A 21999-nucleotide genomic window follows, 5' to 3' on the forward strand; every position below is an offset into this window, starting at 1 on the left:
AATAATCACACATTTGTTATTATTTTATTTATTTGTACATTTATACATTTTTAAAGACAGTGACTATAGATCAAATGAGCCTGCAGCAGTGCCCAACATGAACACCTGTCAGTCCAGCGCAATGCTGATGTTTGAATAAATCTATGGCAAGTTCGGGCAAATCTATTAATTAGTTTTGGACGGACTTAAAAAAAATAAAAATAAAACAAAATAAAGAAAGGCAACCACAAACATACACCCATTCAATTTCAAATATTGCACTTCAAGTCTCAAACAAGGTAACAGTGTTCTTATGATCAGTAGAGTGTCTCTTAATACGTCTTGAGCTTAAAAACCTTGGATAGAGGAGCTTTCGCACTGGAGTACATCAGATAGGACTCGCCCTTCCAGGTGAAAAACTCCCAGTCACTGCACCCAATAGTGGGGAGGAAGTGGACAGGAACAAAGCCTTCATAACCCTGCCACCTACAGCAGAAGAAAACAGATCATGAGATGCACTGAGATTTTAACATTTCTTTATATCAAGAGAAGAATGCTGCAGATTATCAGGTTTTAAAGGGGGAATGCTATGTGTAATTCTGGCTTTTTGGGAGGGGGTAGATGTTTTTGCAGCAGTTGTTCTTTGACATTCCATCTGAATGCTTAAACTGCAGGTAACAATGAGAGCTATGCATTTTGAAAAGACAAAATAGAAGCATAGGTACTGTCAAAAGGAAGTTAACAGACAGATAGTGAAGGCAATTTAAGCATTAAAACTCATATTATTCATTCTAACATCTTTAATTCTCTTTAAAACCTGCTTTTGTTCACCTTAGAATTAGTATTTCACATTTTCTAACTTAAAATAATGTCTGAATTTGGACAAAAAACTTTTCCATTGAGGCATTGAGGCATTAGAGCTCCCTCTGCTGTCAGCAATGAGAATGAACAATGGGAAAATAAATAATGCTCTTATGTAATGCAGTTTATTATGCCAATAGAGTCATTTGACTGCAGAATGAGTCTGATCATGACTAATGGCCAGTGGGCTTAAAAACTGCGTAGGAGAAGTCTTGATTTTTGAGTGTGACGTAACAATCCTGACAAAAATGAAAACAGAACAATTTTTAGTGCTAAGAGAAGACAACTTGTATTGATGAAACAAGAGTGAATTAAGCAAAAATACAACTCTAAGCATGTTTTTGATGAGAGGATAACAGTGTAACATGATTAAAAGCTCTTAAACAGGGGTGTCAAACTCAAACATTCACAAAGGGCCGAAAATAAAAACTGGGATTAAGTGGTGGGCGAAACAAAATATTTACTGAAAAATTTCAACAGCGTCTGCATGTTTTCTCTTCTTTCGAGATATGCAATGTTAAACCTTTTCTTATTAAAATAAATGTTTAATAATAGTTTTGCTTAAACATTGAATCCAGAACAAGCATAATATAAAATAATAACAACATTTTAAATAAATAATGTCTATATAGCCTGTATCTGTAGCAGGCGGGCCAGATCTAATACATATTTGATATGATCGTGGGCCAAATTTAGCTCCCGGGTCTGAGTTTGACATGTCTGCTCTAAAAAGTCAGTTTCATTCTTTGCATGTCAGGTCTGTTGAAATAAATCCTGCCTACATTGCACTGCCAGTCAAAAATGCCATTAAAGGACCCATGTTACACTATTTTCTGATCTATTATAATGTTGTTTCCTTATCACAAACAGACCTGGGGTTGTGTTTTGTTTCATTCACACATGTTTAACACACAAACCCTGCAGATTTGGGTTGAGTTCTTCTCCCAAACAGAAAAATGTTCCACCTTGTGCTACTACAGGAAGTGCCCCACTGTGTTTTTAAACTGCATACACCTTCACAAGAATCATTTTGATAATTTCAGCCCTGGAATAGCCAATCTGTACTAAACTAAACACTACACACTTTTTGAGCTTTGGATATGCAGACAGACTAATCATGCAGGATTACTTAAACATGTGCAAATGAAACAAAACACAACTCCAGGTATGTTTTTGTTGACATAACAACATTCTAACACAACTAAAAGCTCACCAGAGTCAATTTGGCGTTATATGGGTCCTTTAATCAACATTACAAGCAGTCATATAATGCTCACGTACAAAGACAGAGCACCCTTCCCTCCAGCTGTGATTGATTTTACAAGCTGACACCGATGAGTACCTGTACAGAACGCTGTTGAGAGAGTAGGTTTCTCCGCTGAAAGAATTGGCCACAACCAAAAAGTATTGTTCCCCCAGGCTGAAGAACTCCCAGTCCACCGCGCTGTAGACAGAAGAAGAGTTATGTGGTGAGTGACGATAACTGGGTACACCTAGTATCTGTTCCTCTTGTACCTGTAGGTGGTAATATCTTGGAAGCGAACAAACATGCGTGCGTGGAGGTCCAGTTCGTAGATAGTGGAGTTGATGGCATAGCGGCCCTGTCCACTCCCAACCAGTCTGTGCCCGTTGGCTACGACGAGGAAGACTCTCCCTCCGATTTGGAACATTTCCCAGTCTGTAGCGCAGTATGTCTGAGAAAAAAATAAGGTCATATACAATTTGATGATGTACTAATTTGAGACGGAAAGCAGTAGTCATTGTAACTTTCTTTCATTCTTCACTGAGATATCCAACTTTGATCTACAAATGCTGGCCTTTATCGTTATAGACCCCACAAACTCTAGCCTGATTCATCAGATGGTTTCACTTCATAGAAACCGTCTGACCTCACAGTGTTAGAATTCATTTGCTCGATGATAGTTGGGTACTTTCTTCTTTAACCAATTGCTGCTATTTGGTCATGATGTATGCACCACTAATGGGGCTAACTGGTATATTAAGCTTTTCCCAGATCCCGTAGGAAGAAGGGCAATAACATCTTTCCCCTTGATAAAATTCACCAAACATTGTCTTTTCTGGTTTTAAATACTTGATCTCAGGGATTGTTGCCAACACAGAATATAACTCACATTCCGTGGTTCTTGCAAACTGTCTAGTGTATTCCTATTCCTGATCTAGTCGCTGGAGAGAAATTTAATTGAGCAGAGACACTAGGTGGCACCAGCTTGGCTACACAAACCTGACAACAGCGAAATAATAATATCACTCACAAATAGTGCAATAAAATATCAGTCCAATATGTGGAGACACTGGTAAGACTGGTCTTTTAAAACTTTTTTTTTTTAAACTGACCATGAGTCCAGAATAAAGATGAATTGAACTGAACTGAACAATTTCTTGAATAGGAATGCACTGATTCAGCTTTTTCAGATCCCATCCTGATTCCCATATCCACAACACAACAGACTCCAGGCACTCCAGAGAAGTAAAAATCGTACCAAATTCGCACCAGTTCCCACACTACTGCTTTAAATATCTGCCGATCTCCAATATCATCTGATACCAATGAACAGACTGAAAATGGTATTTATTTCCTTAAAATTAAAATAACATAAGACAAAACTGATCCAAATCTGTTATATAGCTGTTATTTATCTCTCCAGTAACTACAGAACAGTTTTGTACAAATAAAAATTCTGAGAAAATTCTGAGACTATGACCAGTAAAGTCTTAATAGGATAACAGCTGAACCAATATCTGGAAGCTTATATCTGAAAATATTTCAGGATCGGCACAGATATCCAATACCAGTATTGGATCTATGCATCCCTGGTTTTTAGGTTTGAATATGGCACCACCTTCTAAATCTATTGTTTATTTACCTGCACCCATAATGTGGACTGCGGAGTGTCTGGAGAGAGTCTGTTGTTCTGGAGTGAATGAATTGAATGATGATTTTGATAAAGGATGATGATTTTAAGATGCTGAGAGAACTGGATGTGAATGAGGATACAGAGTTGTTATGATGCTCTGGACATTATAAAGACATTCTGTTTGTATGTTTGATTTTAGGAACTATAACATCAACCTGCCCAGGAACTACAGGTGGAAATTAGCTCTAGTGCTACGACCTGGCACAGTGCAGCTCTCCTGTTAAGGTTAATGTAAATTGTGCACTGTTCCTGTCTCATTAAATAAATAAACTAAATTAATTTATACTGACAGGGAAGACACTGAACCTTGTGAATGTTGTGCCAGTTTTGGTTTCATGTGGATAAGCCCAGTAATTACAGAGATATTCATCACAAAAACAGATCAACAAATCTACAATCTGACCGTAAACAGCAATTTACACCACAGAATTACGACCTGTCCTTCAGATCAGTTTTTATAATAAACCTTTAATTTTTGGTTAGGAATTAGATTAAAAAATTTACCATATTAATTTTGCAATTTTGAGTTTTTTTCAATTGAATAGCACTTTTTAAAGCTATAAAAATATTTAACCTTCACTCATTTGTGCAAACAGAACAGAGGCAGCGCTACCATTAGGCAAAAGTAGGCAGCTGCCGAGGGTCCCCAAACCTGGAGGGGCCCCCAACCAATTGCCCTCAGTGCCACTAATCTCCGAGGCCTCAGAGCAATTTGATTTTCTCTCAATGACATTACATGAGAATAGTTTACTTTTAAACAATAATCATAAGAAAAATAATAATAATCATATGTAATGGATGTAAACAAAAATGTATGCATGTATAAATGTATGCAAAAAAAATAATACTACTTCTAGTTCTGGTTATCTAGGCGACTGAACTAAGACTACATTTACACTGAAATGAATCACCGTATCACTGTGTCACCGTATCTGCATCCAGACACGTAATTTCTGTGTCCACAAGCCTTCCCTATCCACACAGCTTTGAGCATATGTGTTTATGTCATACAGAAACAAAACTTAAAACCACATGGCTAATTTGCATAAACGAAGCAATCAAAAGACAGCTCCCTATTGTGCGCTGATGCAGTTCAGCTTCTGTCGGACTAAAGGACACGACTCAGTGGAATATATGTATTCTTTCTGCGACAGAGGGATGTTTTGCTGATGGTGAGTCTATTCTGTGTATTATATTAAACTTTTCAGAGATTATACGTCTGCAGGTCGTACACATAGGCCGTATATGTGAATGAACATATATTCTAGCCTCTTAGCGTTTTGGCGGTGAATTACTTTGTGGAGCATAGACCTACATCTGCATATCAGTGTTTTCAGGCGTCCACACAGTGCCAGATCAGATCCGTAGTCAGATGAATTCATGGAAGCTGGCGGCACCAGCTCGTTCCTTCTCTGGAGTTGTTTTCCATCGGATTAGTGTGGACGAACACTGCATCCACAACAAAAATGACTCGAATAGGTATTAGTGTGGATGGGGCCTAATAAGGCAAGTTTCCAGTCCACCCTAATTCAAATAAAAAGAGATGTGCATGTCTCAAGAACAATGGGGAAAAATGACAATAAATAGATTAAAAAAAACAAAAAAACGGTGCATAATAGTGAGGGCCCCAAACTCAAATTCGCCTAGGGCCCTCCAAACTGCTAACTCCACCACTGAAACAGAATATATATTATTAGTCTATACAGTATTATTATATTATGGGTTTCAGTTTCATGTAAATAGGCCAAGAAATTGGAGTTCATTTGAGGTTAAATAGCAGCTGCTAACCTTAAACTACCACTAAATTACATCACAAGGTGGAACAGAGCCTTTTGAGCTTTGGGGATGCAGACAGACTAATCCAGGATTACTCAAACAGGTGTGAATGAAACAAAACACAATTCCAGGTATGTTGTTGATGAGGCGTTCTAAAATGGCTTAAAGGTGCATTGTGTAACATTTCTTGCTTTGTTTGGGATGTTTCACAGTGTGTTTTTATTTTCATGGAGACCAAACCAGACCAAGTTACCAGTCAGATCTTACTCACAGTCAGAATACATGTTTGTTTTTCTGGGTATTTCTGAGCTCTTAAATCACCTGTAATTGAATAAATGTAAAATAAAGCTGTTTAAAGCTGTGATACTGTAGAACATCTCCATAGAAACAGGCAACCAAAACGTTACGTAGTGCACGTTCAAAGCTCACGTGAGTCAGAGTTTTGCGTAATACAGGCCCTGTAAACTATCAGCTCTTGTTTAGATGTGCAAAGTCAACCCATCACAACCCGTCATGTCTCGACTCGACCTGTGATAAAACCTAAACACCTAAATGAGCCCAAAGTGTAAACAAAGCCAGACTAACTATGTGTTTTAATGCTTGTGTTGGATAAATTAGCAGCGGCCTGGAGCTACACTTGTAAGATTCATGTCTGGTGGAGTTCCCCTAAAATCATACAGCGTCTTATGGTTTGTGCACAACCATCAATGCGTCACCACTTGTGCTTTAAATGTGGCCAGCGTGCTCATTATCCACTATGTCAAAGCGCGGCTGTATATCAAATACTGTTTAGAAGCTGGGCTATCAAACGCACGTACTCTTTTGCTGTCTTTTAGGTGGGCAGTACTCAAATACACATACTCAGATACACTTACTTTAGGTGGGTAGTACTCGAATACACTTACTTTGGGTGGGTAGCACTCAAATACTTTAGTTGGGTAATACTCAAATACACTTATTCAAATACACTTTCTTGAGGTGGACAGTACTCAAATACACTTACTTTAGGTGGATAATACTAGTACTCAAATAGATTTACTTTAGGTGGGTAGTACTCAAATACACGTACTTTAGGTGGGTAGTATTCAAATACTTTAGGTGGGAAATACTCAAATATACTTTCTTTAGGTGAGCAGTACTCAAATACATGTATTCAAATATGCATACATTAGGTGGGTAGTACTCAAATACTTTAAGTTGGTAGTACTCTAATACTTTAGGTGGGTAGTACTCTAATACACTTACTTTAGATGGGCAGTACTCAAATACTTTAGGTGGGTAGTACTTATATACTTTAATGGGTAGTACTCAAATAAAGGTATTTCAGGTAGGTAGTACTCAAATACAGTTACTTTAGGTGAGTACTAGTACTCAAATGCACTTACTTTTGATGGGTAGTACTCAAATACAGTTACTTTACATGGGTAGTACTCAAATACATTTATTTTAGGTGGGTAGTACTGGAATACTTTAGGTAGGAAGTACACAAATACATGTACTTTAGGTGGGTAATACTCAAATACACTTCTTTTAAGTGGGTAGTACTCAAAGACACTTTCTTTAGGTGAGTAGTACTCAAATACACTTAGTTTAGGTGGGCAATACTCAGATACACTCACATACTTTTACTTATTCTTGAATAATATATTTTATATACTAACAGTGTTCATTCCTCTCTGACTACTTTCCCAGACATCATACTTTTACTTGTACTTGAGTAATATATATCTGATAGTGTAATAGTACTTTAGCTTGACTACAGTGAGAAAAAGTGTTACATTAACAATATTAAATGATTTGAACGTTTGTGTTTCTTGCACTACTCCCTGCAGATGTGGTAGTACTTTTACTCAAGTGCACTTACTTGAGCAACGTTTTAATAAAATTGTAATCATACTTGTACTTCAACTTGAGTAATATATTGGAGAGTGTAACAGTACTTACACTTGAATAAAAGTCACAGTTTCTTAAAATCTCCATCAGCTGCTGAAATATAGTAGTAGTTATTCTTCTTGGGGTCTCAGGTACTCAGTTACTTTTACTCATTTATTTGAGTAACTTTTGAATAAAATTGTACTTCTCAGAGTACTTTTAGACATACTTGATTAATATATTGGACAGTGTAACAATACTTATACTTGAGTAAAAGTGACAGTTTATTAAGACTTTAGTTAGTTGCTTAACTATAGTAGTAGCTATTTTCTCATGTACTCACTTACTTTTACTCATTTATTTAAGTAACTTTTGAATAAAATTGAACTTCTCTGAGGACGTCACAGACATCAGTACTCCTACCTGATTAAAAAAATGTTACTGTGAGTAAGTCTACAAGTGACAAAATTACTGCTGATTCACTGATGATTAAGTTTTTCCCAAATTTTTGTGGTTTATCCTTTGAAAACACCTGATTTTGTACCCTATTTTCTTTGGTTTTGTTTTAATGTATTGCATTTTAATTTTATTTGCCCTTCTAATTACAAACCTCTGAACTCTTACTTAATAGTAGCATCTTGAATCACTTCTTTGTACTTCTATTTTAGTACAATTTTGGGTGACTTTGCCCTTTTGCTGTTCTGATTTGATCTCATCCCAGGTGTGTAGCTCGCTCTCTGTGTTACCTACATCCATTTTCATACCGATCGTCTAACATCACAATCTGCACAAATCAAATAACAGCTTTCTTCTTTTTTCTATAGACCTATAAAGCAAATATACGACCCTATAACAGGGCTTTTGTGAGGTTACGGCGGTAAAGAGTTCAAGATCAAATGGGGTTTAATGACGACGCACACACACATGCACATGCACACACACACACACACACCTTAATAGTCTGGAACACCTGGAAAGCTTCATTGACCCAAACATAGATGACAGAGTCCACAGACGTCGTGACCCCATCAAAGGCGTTGGCAACCACCAGAAAGTGGTAGGGCCCCACGCTGAAGAACTCCCAGTCGTAGGCTCCTGATGTGGGCAGGCGCTGGTGAAGCTCAAAGGCCTTGGCTAACCTGTTCCACTTGTAGATCAGGCTGTCTATGGTGTGGTTATTTCCTGTAAGACAAAAGTCAGCGTTAGTGAATGTACACACACTGTTTAGTCAGGCCACTGTGTAAAGAGAAAGTAAAACATACACACATGTTGTATTGTAAATGAGAAGACATATGGGCATATGGAGAAAATAAATAAGGTTGTTTGAGTTTAATAGCAGCATTAAAGGGCAAAAAGTACGCTATTTCCTGATCTTATGAGGTTATAATGTTGTTTCTTCATCAAAAACATACCTGGAGTTGTGTTTTGTTTCATTCACACATGTTTAACGCACACACCCTGCATATTTAGGCTGAGTTCTTCTCTCAAATTGAAAACACTCCATTCACCTTCATTAGAAACTTTCAATTATTTCAGCCCTGGAATTGTTGATCTCTACTGAACTAAAGGTAAAAGATTAAATCTACTGCTTCATGAGTACTCGAATACTTAAACATATGAGAATTAAACAAAACACAACTCCAGGTATCTCACAAGAGTTACTTTTGTGTAATATGGGACCTTTAAGACATTGGCAAGCAAGACAAATGTTCAAATCCTTTAACACTGACAACATAAAGGATTTGTCACTTGTAGAGTTACTGGGAAAAGTAACCAAACTTTTTACTCAAGTAAGAGTACTGCTACGCTGTCAAATATATTACTCAAGTAGAAATGAAAGCATGGTGTCAGAAAACTTCTCAGATAAGTAACTTTGTATTAAAGGAACTGGAACTGGAAGATTTGGATTTTAAATTTCATAAACTTAGCCTGTGATCTATGTTCACAGATATGAGCTAGACATGTTCAAATCAAATATAGATTTTACTGATAGCAATGGAATTCAAAAACATTGGACATGATGAAAAATGTATTTTTGTTATCATTTTGTGTTTTAGTTCTAGAGGAAATTATCCAGTCAGAAAGCAGAATGAGAATTGCACGAGTCTCTCATTTGTGTTGCCAGTTTCAAAGCTGAAATCCAGTTGGTTAAACTTAAAATGCATCTCTCTGATCTGAATGGTCACTACCTAAACCCCAGCATCTGCAGCCAGTTATTAATTAGTGCTATAGTGCAGACTCTGCAGCTCAGTGAGTGAATTCTGAAGCTTCTGAGCTTTCACATGATGTTCAGAATGGAACAAACTAGGACGTGTCTCTATCTGCAGGTTAATGCTCAAGCAACCCAGATTCAGCTGTAATTTTAGTAACAGTGAGAGCACAAGCCTGATACAGTTCCTTTAAAAGTAAAACACCTGTTTAGAACAACTTTTCATCAAATGAAATGACATATTATGTTTCAGTAGAGCATGTGTTTAGTTGAGTTTGTACCTATCCTGTGATTGGCCACAGCGAGGTAGTGTTGCTGGTTGATGGTGAAGGCCTCCCAGTCTCGTGCACAGTGTGTCTGCAGCGTCTGTAAACGCACAAACCTCCTCCTCTTCCTGCTCCATTTGTAAATGACCGAGAAGTCTATCTCAGGTTCTAAGTCTGATCTGTCTCCTCCTCCTGCTCCGAAGTTGGACACCACCAGGTAGGACTGAGGACCACAGCAAACACAGGAAATCATTTTTTCTATTATTGCAATTATGACTGCATTTTCTGTACAACTACTAGTTACGTTTTAATTTGGGCTTTTTTAAAATCTGAGCTATACTAACATTTTGTTATGGTACACTTATTGCCCGGAAAAGTAGCATTTGACCATCCTTCAGTGGCACTGGGAAACCTATCTGGAACTCCAGGTCCAGGTTTGGTTTGTAATTCTAACATGGAGGATTGGCCTATTGTGTAAGTTTGAAAAAAGATCAGGGAAACTGGGGTACAGAGAGAAAAGGCCACCAACCCAGGCACAGAGAGAACATGCAAACCCCACAGTCCACATAAAAAGGCCCCACCCAGGAATCAAACCCAGAACCTTCTTGCTGGCCACACGCCTTTGGTCAGCATTATGTGGGGGAGTTTTGGTCTAACACATCCTTGAGAATATACTGCACTCACTGAGCTGATCAATATTTTAAAGTACAGTGTGTTTTCTTTTCAGTTCCTATTGCTAATCATTACATTTGTGGACAGTCAGAGCAGTCAGATATGTGTCAGCTGCTGATCTCACTGGAGATTATTGCTGCTTAGCTCTGAATGTTCCCCAGTAAAGCATTAAACTCTACTGGAAGAACCATGCGACACAACCGGCCACGTTGCAGGTCGAATCTTCTGTCTTATTCTACATAAAAACTGTTAATACTGTAGTTTAGATCTGTAAAAACATATTCCAAAACGTGATTATTGTATTAGTTTGTCAGTTCATATTTCGGTGTTTTTCAATTTCTCTGGACCACAACCACATTTAGATATTTTTCCCAAATCACTCAGCCCTGGTCCCTCTCCTCCTCTCCTCCTCTCCTGTTACTTGTACCTTCTTGCCTATCTTGAAGTGTCTCCAGGCCAGAGCTCCATGCGTGCTAATATTCTGGTAGATCTGGAATCCTTCTCGTGTCCACAGGTACACAGTCGACCCGGGGGCTGAGGAGCGGTGAGCTAGGGCAGCCATCACGCCCATACCCGCCACTTGGAACACCTGCGGGACGAAACAGCAGGTCACCACACAATAGCATGAGGTATTCCGGAGAGTATATGATAGTATTGTTTGCAGACGTCATGGCCCTGTTATTTTCTCGCATTGCTTTACACGACACGAGATGTTGACGTTTGTGATTCAAAACAGAGGGCCAGGTGGAGTTCACGGGGTCTGCGGAGTTAGTGATACCTCGATATCGTTTGTCTCGGAGGTGGTGGTGAGGATTTGGTGTTCCAGGATGTAGTCCAGTCTGTGGTGATCTGGAAGGTAGAGGTGTGGATTAGGAAAAGTAATAGTAGAACAGTAGGGAAATTGGTAAAAGGTATGAATTAGTTTTATTTATTTTTTTAAATAAAGGACCTATATTACACAAAACTGACTCTTGTGAGCTTTATGTCAAGTTGTAATGTTACTAAGGGTGTGCATTGCCTTGAGTCTGATGATACAATACATTTGATATTCGATATATCCCGATACTAAAACATAGAACGATACATTGCGATTTATCAATAATTACTTCTATTAATACAATCAACAAGCCAAGCTGGCGCCACCTAGTGCCTCCACTCAATTTCATTTCGACTAGATCAGGAATCGGAATACACTAGACGGTCTGCAAGAACCCTGGAAGTTGTAGACCGTGCACCGGCCAATCACTGAAGAGCTGTGAAGCCATGAAGTCAAACTCAAGCGCCTGTGTGTGTGCCTTTTGTGGTACAGTACAACAGTAAACAAAATGATCGAGATGGATGTAGACGAAGACAGACATTCTGTGTTGGCAACGATTCCCGAGATTGAGGATTTAAAGCCGGAACAAAGAGAATGTTTGGCAAATTTTATCAAGGGGAAAGACGTAATTGCCCTTCTTCCTATAGGATTTGGCACATTACATACGTCACGACCAAATAGCAGCAATTGGTTAAATAAAAGTACCCGCCTACTGTTGAGCGAACGAATCATCAACTGCACCTTCACGAGAACACAATTGTATGAAATATGATTTATAAAAATGTTTAAATCATCAAAACAGTGAACATAAATCATGAATTTTTGAGAAAAATATTATTTAAAAAATCATTTCGGATGCATTTTCAAGAATTGTGCAATGAAGTATCGCGATATATCACTGAATAAATTTTTTCTTACACCCCTAGTTGTTACCTCATCAAAAACAAACCTGGAGTATGTTTTGTTTCATTCACACTTGTTTGAGTAACTATTTATTATCAGTCTATCACTCCAAAGCTCAAAATGCTCTGTTCCAACTTGTGATGTCATGAAGCTGCAGTTTTTACATTTAGTTCAGTATAGATTCCAGGGTCCATGGCAATTCCAGGGTTGAAATCATCCAATTGATCCTAGTGAAAGTGTATGGAGTTTAAAAACACAGCAGAGCACTTCCTGTATCACCGCATGACATCACAAGGTGGAACAGAGTGTTTTCTGTGTGAGAGAATTCAGTCTATGTATGCAGATGTGTGCGTTAAACATGTGTGAATGAAACAAAACACAACTCCAGATCAGTTTGTGATGAGGAAACAACATTACAACATACTGTAGATCAGAAATTAGCGTCATAAGAGCCCTTTAAGAAACACTTAACTACACCTTAATTAGCCTTAATAAATCATGAATAAAGCATGAGTAGTAAAAATGAAAGACTACTATTAATGCAAACGATCCTAACCTTAATTAAAGCCACAGTATAGAACTTTTTAGCCAAAAATAGACTACAATATTTTAATTTGGGACTATAAATACTGTCTGCGTTACTTCTGCTTCTCTCCATGTGTCTAATTTCAATGTGGAATCTATATGCATAAAGTATAATCCAAGCGTTACTGTGAGCAGGCTTGCATCTCCACAAACCTGACTCTTCTCTTGCTTGTTTCCATCGGAATGTCGTTACTTTGACTGTAATATTCCAGAGAGTTTCAGGTATTTACTAAGCCTGAATCTTAATAAAGCTTGTCATTATGAATTCAGTCGTGTTCATTCTTTATTAGGGTTAATTGGGGCTGGTTATTACAAAGTGGCACCTTGAACATATTATTATTTCACTTGGCTGCTCATTAAATTGTTTTTTTTTTTGTCTTTATTTTTCGTAAAGGGTGGGGTTTTGGGGAGTGCGTGGGATGGAATCTTTGTAAAACATACGTGACGTTCATACCTTGTGTGATGTGACTTTATGATCACAGAAGTCATAACCAGAGAATCCACATTAAATTAATCTAGAACAAAGAAAATAAAAGCTTTAGTTACCCTGCAGCATCGTGACCCAGTGGGAGCCGTCACACAGGTACAGAGCTTTCTTCAGAGGGTTGAACCAGAGCTGGCCCTGTGTGTGCTCCGAGCAGGGACGGTCCAGGCCCACAGAGATACCAGACTCTGAGGAGGACAGTTAAACAATGGAGATTCAAACAGCAGCACATTTAACATTTAACATATAATAAATGTTATACTATGTTCAGGGTTCCCAATCTTTTTCACTGACAAAATTTCAAAACTTTTCCATAACTTTTTCATGACCTAAAGTGAATTTTAAATGACTTTACAACACCTACATGTGTAGAATTGATCAGACTTTTAGGGCTAAATATGAAATGTTAACCCTTTCCACTCACCTGCTGGTTTGATATTATAGTTTTTTAACATTCAAAATACTGTCAGTGCATTTATTGTCGTCCTTTTTAAACAAAAGTTGTAGATGTTCAGAAATAATCATAATAACCTAATGAGAACTTAACAAAATGCTGGAGTTGCGTGAAAGAGGTACAAAAATTCCATGATTTTTCCAAAACTTTCATCGAATTTAGAAAAATTCCAGGACTTTTTCCGTGACATTTTCAATTTCCATGACTTTTCCAGGTTTTCCATGGTTGTGGGAACCCTGTATGTTATATATTCAGAAATATAGTCAGAATGCAGTCAGTGTAATTGCTTAAACTTGGTGAGTATCTTTGTGTGTCCAGAAAGCAATGTAAAGGGGTAGACTGACGGAAGCAAACAATCTCTGACCCCACTGACACGCACACACCCCTTTGATACAAGTACTACCTAGTGCCTCAACTATCGATTAAATTTCTCTCTAGCAACTAGGTCAGGAATCGGAAAACACTAGACGGTTAGCAAGAACCTCGGAAGTGAGAGTTCGGGCATCGGCCAATCAGCGAATAGCCATACATTCTGTGTTGGCAACGATTCCTGAGATCAAGGATTTAAAGTCGGAACAAAGAGAATGTTTGGTGAATTTTATCAAGGGTAAAGACGTTATTGTCCTTCTTCCTGTGGGATTTGGGCATTACATACGTCGCGACCAAATAGCAGTGATTAGTTAAATAAAAAAGTACCCTCCTACCGTTGAGCGAACGAATCCTAATGCTGCGAGGTCAGTCTGATAAATCAGACTAGAAATGTCATGCCTAAGGAGTCAACTACAAAACACAACTACACAAAAGCCACTGCTGCCCCACTGTGGCCCCTGATATTTCCAGTGGTCATCCATCAATGTACTAACTAGGCCCAGCTCCGGGATCACAATGAGATTGGGATCAGATGTTACAGCCATGAAACACAAAATCAAAATCACACATTTGGAAGGGAGAATTTGACAGTCATAAAAACATCTAGATTTTGATATTATTATAATATTTTGTGTATTATAATAACAAATCAATTTACTGTGGTCATGTACCATGCCTCGTCCCTGTTTCCTCCCCCTCTCTCCCCGTGTTGGGCAGGTCGAGCAGAGTCGGGGGCACAGACAGGGCCGTGAGCTGGGGCTCGGGCGAGGGGCACATGTGGGCAGCACCATCACGACCAGGGACCAACACCAACTGTCTCAGCAAACCCTGAAAACACCAAACAACACCACAGGATTATCACATGATGGATAGAGAGAGAGATCGGAAAATAGAGAGAGAGAGAGAGAAAGAAAGAGACAGCTGGACCGATAGAGAGAGGAAGAGAGATGGATAGAAAGACCAACAGAGAGATAGATAGATAGACCGACAGAGAGAGCAGAAGAGAGACTGAAGATAGATAGAGAGACACAGACAGCGACAGACTGACAGAAAGATAGACAGAAAGGAGAGAGACAGAGAGAGAGAGAGAGAGATGGACAGATTGAAAGATAGATAGAGAGATAAAGAAACACAGACAGATAGAAAGATATACAGAAAGAGAGAGATGGACAGATTCAAAGATAGATAGAGTGACAGATAGAGAGAGACAGACAGACTGACAGAAAGATAGACAGAGGGAGAGAGAGAGTGAGAGAGATGAACAGATTGAAAGATAGATCAAGAGATAAAGAGACACAGACAAATAGACAGACAGATAGAAAGATACGTAGAAAGAGAGAGATGCCAGACATAGACGAAAAGGTAGATAAATAAAATAAAATCAGTCTTACTGAGAAAAGACCTTTCCATCGTCCCCGACTTCCAACGTAGAATCTGGATTCGTGGATGTTGAGCTCTGACGGGAAAGGCTCAGAGGGAACACTGTTTGGAATAAATATAAAAGTTATAATTAATTATTTATATAAAGTTTGTTGTAATAAGGAAACCAAGTACAATGCCCTTCACTAATATTACCAGTACTTATGAAACAATCCTTATGTGTCCCCAGAAATTTGTCTTGTCGTTATTTGTATTCTGTGTGTTTTTTTTTTTTTTTTTATTTACCATTTTTTATCATGTGAGGGCTGCAGTTTCAGACAGGGGGAGTTTGGAAAATCTGGGAAAGGCTTTGAGGAAAACCGGGAATCACTATCAGAACCACTATAGTTGGGTATACATTTGTTTAACTTTGTGTTTAAGTTTTGAAGGAGCACACATCACAGACATTATAGTAGATTTAGATAAGATAAAGACTTGTTTTACTCAAAAGCGTGTGATAGTAACATGGTAATAGCATTGTAACTAAACGTATAATAATGGTAATAGCATAGTAATTAGTTGTGATATTCTAAAACAGTATAAAAGTCAATTGCCAAGATGTTTTTTTTTTTTTTTTTCCATTATAATTTAAAATAGTAACAATGATATTTTATAATTTTTTGGTCTAACAGTGAGCATTTGCATTGATTGTAAAATATGCTGCATTCATTGTACATATTGAAAGTCTAGTTGCTGGTATTCCCTCTTTTAAGCAGCCAGAGGGAGTTTCCGCTCACACTATCTATCACGCACTGTCAGGTCACTGTGATGTGGCTGTAGGCTCAGAGCCACTTTGGAGCACAGCCATTGTATTGTGTCGACAGATCTGCTTTACCTCAAGGGATTTTCAAACTGGAGAGAGGGACACAGAAAGGAGAACTTATCAGCTTACGTTTAGGGGTGGGCAACACTGACAAAAATAACTTAGTATTTCTATTTCTTCTTCTCAATGACAACGTGCGGACGATGTTATGATAGAAATGTGCTAAAATATGCCTGTAAATGTCATGGTTTGAAGTTCAAGAATCATAAAAGTTGTCATCAAGGTTAAAAAAATGTTTTAAAAGGTTCACTGGGTAATTTTTCAGGTTGGGAATCCACTACCATGGAGATAATACTTTGCCTGTCAAAAAAATATTCAAAAAAGATGCATTTATTCAATTATGGGGTTTTTTATAGCTCAAAAATACCTTTTAAAGCAAAACTGGCCTGGTGGTAGTCCTGCTTGTTTTTATATGGAGATTGAAAAGTTTAATGCCATACTTTGGAACATTGTAGATAAAGCAATGACAAGCAACTGGTGGGCCACAGTGCACCTTTAAAGAACTCATATATGCTTGCAGTTATTATATATTTATAATCTAGGACATCCCTGGATCATTATGTTACAATTGGGATATTTTAAATTGCAATATTTATCTAAAACGACTTAATAAAAGAAACAAATTTGCTGACTTCCACTTTAGAAAACTGTGGGGGCAATGTTAGCTGATGTAACTAAGGCTGGGTATCATTAAGAAGTTGCATATGATTCATACCTCGATACATAGGCCACGATACGATATATATCTTGATACAATGCACTTTCGATCCGATACAATATATTTCAAAATGATTCGATACGGTTGAATAAAATATAAAGGCTAAATCATGGTTGTGATACTTAAAGTCTTTGTTAAACCACTTCTTGTGCAAAGTTATTACTAAACACAAACGTTTTACTCATCAAAACAGTGAAAATGTCAAATTTGTTGCATAAACAAGTCTCTTTCCTCTAAAGAATCAACAAAACTATAGCGCTGTAACAAAATATTCTAAGTAAGTAAATAAGTTTTTATGTATGTAGCGCTTTTCACAGACATATATCACAAAGACACTTTACAGAGCATTATTCAGTCACTCCACACTCAGTGGTAAGCTGCTATTGTAGACACAGCTGCCCTGACTGACTGAAATGTGACTGCCAATCGGTCCCTCTGACCACAACCATTATTCATGCACACAACACTTTCACACTAGGCAATGTGGGGGAAGTGCCTTGCCTAAGGACACAGCAGCAGTTTTTACCACTGGCACCCCACTGTGGCACCTGATTTTCCCAGATCTCCCATCCAAGAACTAACCAGGCCCGGTCCTGCTGAGCTTCTGACATCTGATGGAATTTAGTAAAATATACCAAAAATACTGTTGGCGATATATATCAGTACAACAGCCCATCATATCGATACTGTATCATGACATTAAACAATATGATATATTGATATTTCACTATTTTTGCACACCCCTAGAGGTCACTGTAAACATCATTACAACAGTCAGCTCTTCTTATGAATAGCTGCACATCACACTATCGAGTTATGGATTTATTTTATTTTATTTTTTTCATTTGGACTAAAATTATGTTGCTGAATCCTCGATTAAGAAAATAAAATTGGAGAGCAAAGTAATTACAGAGCAGTGGACGTGTACCAGTGGCAGTGAAAATGGGAGTCTACTCAAACATGCACGAATCACTCCAAATACAAGTTCAAGACGGTAAATGAGAAAAGGAAAACAACAAAACAACAACAAAAGTCGATTTTGTGGAATAGCTCCACTTTAAAGGTCGCAGACTGTCACTGTAGTTCTAGGCAAAGCAATAACATCTCCGAGGCGACAAGCAGTTCACATAAAAAGTTACATAGTGCACCTCTAAAATAGATTGTATATTGGAATTTTACATCTCTTCAAAACAACAATTGTAGTATTATAATTTTATCCATATCTCCCACCTCTACTCACATTTCCACTGGAAGGTTGCAGTCCACAGTCAGCGTCACTGAACTGCTTTTGACGTTTAGTACAAAAGTGTGCCAGTGATTGTCGGCTAGTCCGGCTGTTCTGAACACCAGCCTCTTCACCTGTCCGTGTGGCTCTCTGTAGAGGAAGTGGAGGCGTCTTCGGGAGTACCTCAGGCCCAGCAGGAGGGGCCCCCGGTCGAGCGAGGGTACCTGTCTCTCTTGGGTGTCTTTGGTGGTCGTCTGGGAAGTTTTAAAAATATTGCTCTTCTGCTTCTTGATTCTGGCTCTGTCTGAACTGTTGGTGTCCATCAAAGAGAAGATGTAGTCGTTTCTCTGCAGAACAAAGGGAAATAGTTTGACTGTTAATGGTCTGATATTACACAAAACTGACTCGTGTGAGCTTTACGCCATGTTAGAACAGTGTTAACTCATCAAAAACAAACCTGGAGTTGTCTTTTTTTTCATTCACACACTTTTGAGTAACCCTTTATTATTAGTCTGTACATCCCCAAAGCTCAAAATGGTCTGTTCCACCTTGTGAGGTCATGAAGAGGAAGTGTTATCAGCTACCGTTTACCTTAAGTTTTGTACAGATTGGCAATTCCTGGTCTGAAACTATCCAAATGATTCTAGTGAAGGTGTATAGAGTTTAAAAACACAGTGAAGCACTTCCTGTATTACCACATGGCATCACAATGTGGAAAAGTTTTCAGTTTGAAAGAAAAACTCAGCCTAAATATATTAGATAGGCTGGCCCAACCTAGTGCCTCTGCTCAATTTCATTTCTCTCTAGCAACTAGGTCAGGAATCGGAATACACTAGACCACATGTGTCAAACATAAGGCCCGAGGGCCAGATCTGGCCCTCCAAGACCTTTAATCTGGCCCTCGGCTGATTTTCTACTAAAATGTTTTAATTATATTTTCTATTTAAATATTGGTAATTTGGTCTCCAGCGTCTCTGTGCGTGGCCCCTCCCACCAGAGCAGCACAAATGAAGACTTGTCTCTTTCCAAACGCTCTTAAAGGACGATCGTTTTGACTGTTGACCGTGACACCCTCATCAGAAAAATGTCCAACATGAGAAAAGTGGACGCAGAGTGAAAAATTTACTTATACCTATTTTCATATGAGTTAATGTTAAAACATTGTGTTGAAATTGTATTTTTCTTAAAGTTTCAGGTTGTTCATAATATTATAACATTTTGTAAAATAAAGAGTTCATCAATTAAAAAAGATTTTTGTAATAGATTTACGTTTCTCTGCACAAATATTTTAACTTATTGTTATTTTTGGGGTTTATATGACATGAGTTTTCTGATCCGGCCCCTTTGGGATCAAAATCGGTTGGATACGGCCCCCGGACCAAAATGAGTTTTACACCCCTGCACTAGACGGTTTACAAGAACCTCAGAAGTTGTAGACCACACACCGGCCAATCAGCAAAGAGCTGTGAAGCCATGAAGTCAAACTCAAGCACCTGTCTGTGTCCTTTTGTGGTACAGCACAACAGTAAAAAAAAGCGGTCGAGATGAATGTAGATGAAGGCATACATTCTGTGTTGGCAACAATTCCTGAGACTGAGGATTTAAAGCCGGAATAAAGAGAATGTTTGGTGAATTTTATCAAGGGGAAATATGTTATTGCCCTTCTTCCTACAGGATTTGGTGCATTACATACGTCACGACCAAACAGCAGTGATTGGTTAAATAAAAAAAGTACCCACCTACCGTCAAACAAACAAATCCTAATGCTGCGAGGTCAGATGGTTTCCACAAAGTGAAACAATGAATCAGGCTATAAATATGCAGGGTTTGTGAGTTAAACATGTGTGAATGAAACAAAACACAACTCCTGGTCTGTTTTTGATAAGGAAACATTATAAGGTGGATCAGAAAAGACAGTGATATTGGTACTTTAAAACTGAAATGTGAGGCTAGGGGCACTACTGCTAAAAGAAATGACAACATGGGAAAAACATGATTAACAGTACAGTAAATATCTTCTCGCTTACATCCTCATCTGACTCTGCTCTGTTACCTGTGGGTCCTTGTGAGAGATGGACAGTGTGACCACAATGGAGAACTCATGTGGGAAGAGGTGACAGTCGGGGAGCAGCTCAGAGGAGGGGAAGGACATGGAGCGATGTGGACTGGAGAACCTGAGCCCCCTCACAGCCTGAGCCTGCTCTATGTGCACACCAGGAACCAGGCTGGAAGGATCCCTCTCCAGCACCAAGGACAGCAGGTCCAGAGGAACCCCCCCTGCACACACACACACATAGAACAGATATTTTACATTGTGGGGTTATGTCAGGCGTGTCCAAACTTTTTTCATCAAGGGCCACATCTCAAAACAGAGATGAAGCAGAGGGCCGATCGAGGGCTGTAGACTGGAGCTCAATACAGTGAATAATTGAAATTTGTGCATGTTTAACACATGATAATGAGCCATCAGTCTTTATTCATGCTAAGATCCTTAAAACCACACACTAAATATTAAATATTTGCTTTATCAAGGTAGATTTTCAAAAAACTTGCAGTAAAATGCTCATTTTTAACTGATACAAGGTAATTTGGGTTCGTGGGGCCGCATTTGGCCCCCGGGCCATAGTTTGGACATGCCTGGGTTATGTTAAGGATTGGGGTTATGGTTTGAATTTAGTTGATTTCAAAATCCATAGTAAGCCCACAAATTATTGTAACGTTCACAAATGAACCTTGTGTTTAATTTGCCATAAATGCAAATCACAACTGAACCTGTGTTGCCAGTGCCTCCCTGCAGTTAGAGAACATATACACGTTTTGCCAACTGGTAATAGTGGTAATGTAGGTCAAATACGTCACCACTCCATTATTAAATGAAATGAATGAATGAATAAAGTAAAGGTTCTAAAGTCATTCACGTATATTGTAAGCTGTACAAAAGATGCACTGTCATGCCCTTGCTATTCTTGTCTGTGGAAACCCTGTAATAGAGCTTAATAGGACTTAATAGGGCCGTGAACTGGCCTGATTGACATAGTTAGCATTTTTACAACATGATGCATAGATAATGATCGGGAGGAGCTGCTGTAAACTAATCAATTCATTGACGCTTATGCATCATGAAGCCTGCAGTGCGAGAACAAGCCAAGAGTGGAGACTACATACAGCTGCAAAATAAACAAAAACTAAAATTATTTTCCAAGAACTGCTTAACTAATACAAAACTTCCACACAATTCAGAACTAAACTAGGAATTTATGGATTTTAACTTCCTGTTTATCCATGGGTTTGAGAATGATGAAAAATTAGGACCGTTGCCATAGCGATTAACCATTTAAAGGTAAATATTACATGTTTGCAGAAGTCTAAACTACAGGAATTTGTAGATTTTAACTCAGAACAATCCCCACAGCAATTAACAATTTCATCTGAACTACAGGAATTCATGGATTGTAAACTTCTAATTCATCCATGGGTTTGAGAATGATGAAAAATTAGAACTGTTACCATAGCGATTAACAATATAAAACTAAATATTACATGTTTGTAGAAGTCTAAACTACACAAATTGATTGATTTGAACTTCTTGTTTAACCATGGGCTTCAGAATGATGAAAAATTTGGACCATTC

The 21999-nt window shown here is 38.3% G+C and overlaps 1 protein-coding gene across 1 annotated transcript; it reads right to left on the minus strand.

The window, feature by feature from the left end:
- Nucleotides 1–311: 311 nt before the first annotated feature.
- LOC110153650 (thrombospondin-type laminin G domain and EAR repeat-containing protein-like) lies at nt 312–20535 on the minus strand. The gene is made up of 12 exons (XM_055159677.1): nt 20422–20535; nt 18384–18715; nt 15575–15665; nt 14855–15011; nt 13423–13548; nt 11350–11420; nt 10999–11160; nt 9915–10122; nt 8377–8606; nt 2356–2534; nt 2183–2284; nt 312–465 (listed from the first exon to the last, which is right to left on the minus strand). The coding sequence occupies exons 1-12, from the start codon at nt 20518–20520 to the stop codon at nt 312–314; spliced, it is 1911 nt and encodes a 636-aa protein (XP_055015652.1). The 5' UTR covers nt 20521–20535.
- Between the last annotated feature and the right edge of the window lie 1464 nt (nt 20536–21999).

This window comes from Boleophthalmus pectinirostris, unplaced genomic scaffold, assembly GCF_026225935.1.
Source record: "Boleophthalmus pectinirostris isolate CB_2022bp ecotype Guang Dong unplaced genomic scaffold, ASM2622593v1 HiC_scaffold_10, whole genome shotgun sequence".
Lineage (NCBI taxonomy): Eukaryota > Metazoa > Chordata > Actinopteri > Gobiiformes > Gobiidae > Boleophthalmus > Boleophthalmus pectinirostris.

Coding starts and splice junctions, on each gene's coding strand:
- LOC110153650 (XM_055159677.1), bottom strand. CDS start 20,520: ATGTCCTTCCCCTCCTCTGAGCTGCTCCCCGACTGTCACCTCTTCCCA. Junction 18,716..20,421: donor TCTCTCACAAGGACCCACAG/GTAACAGAGCAG, acceptor TTTGTTCTGCAG/AGAAACGACTACATCTTCTC. Junction 15,012..15,574: donor GATGGAAAGGTCTTTTCTCA/GTAAGACTGATT, acceptor TGGTGTTTTCAG/GGTTTGCTGAGACAGTTGGT.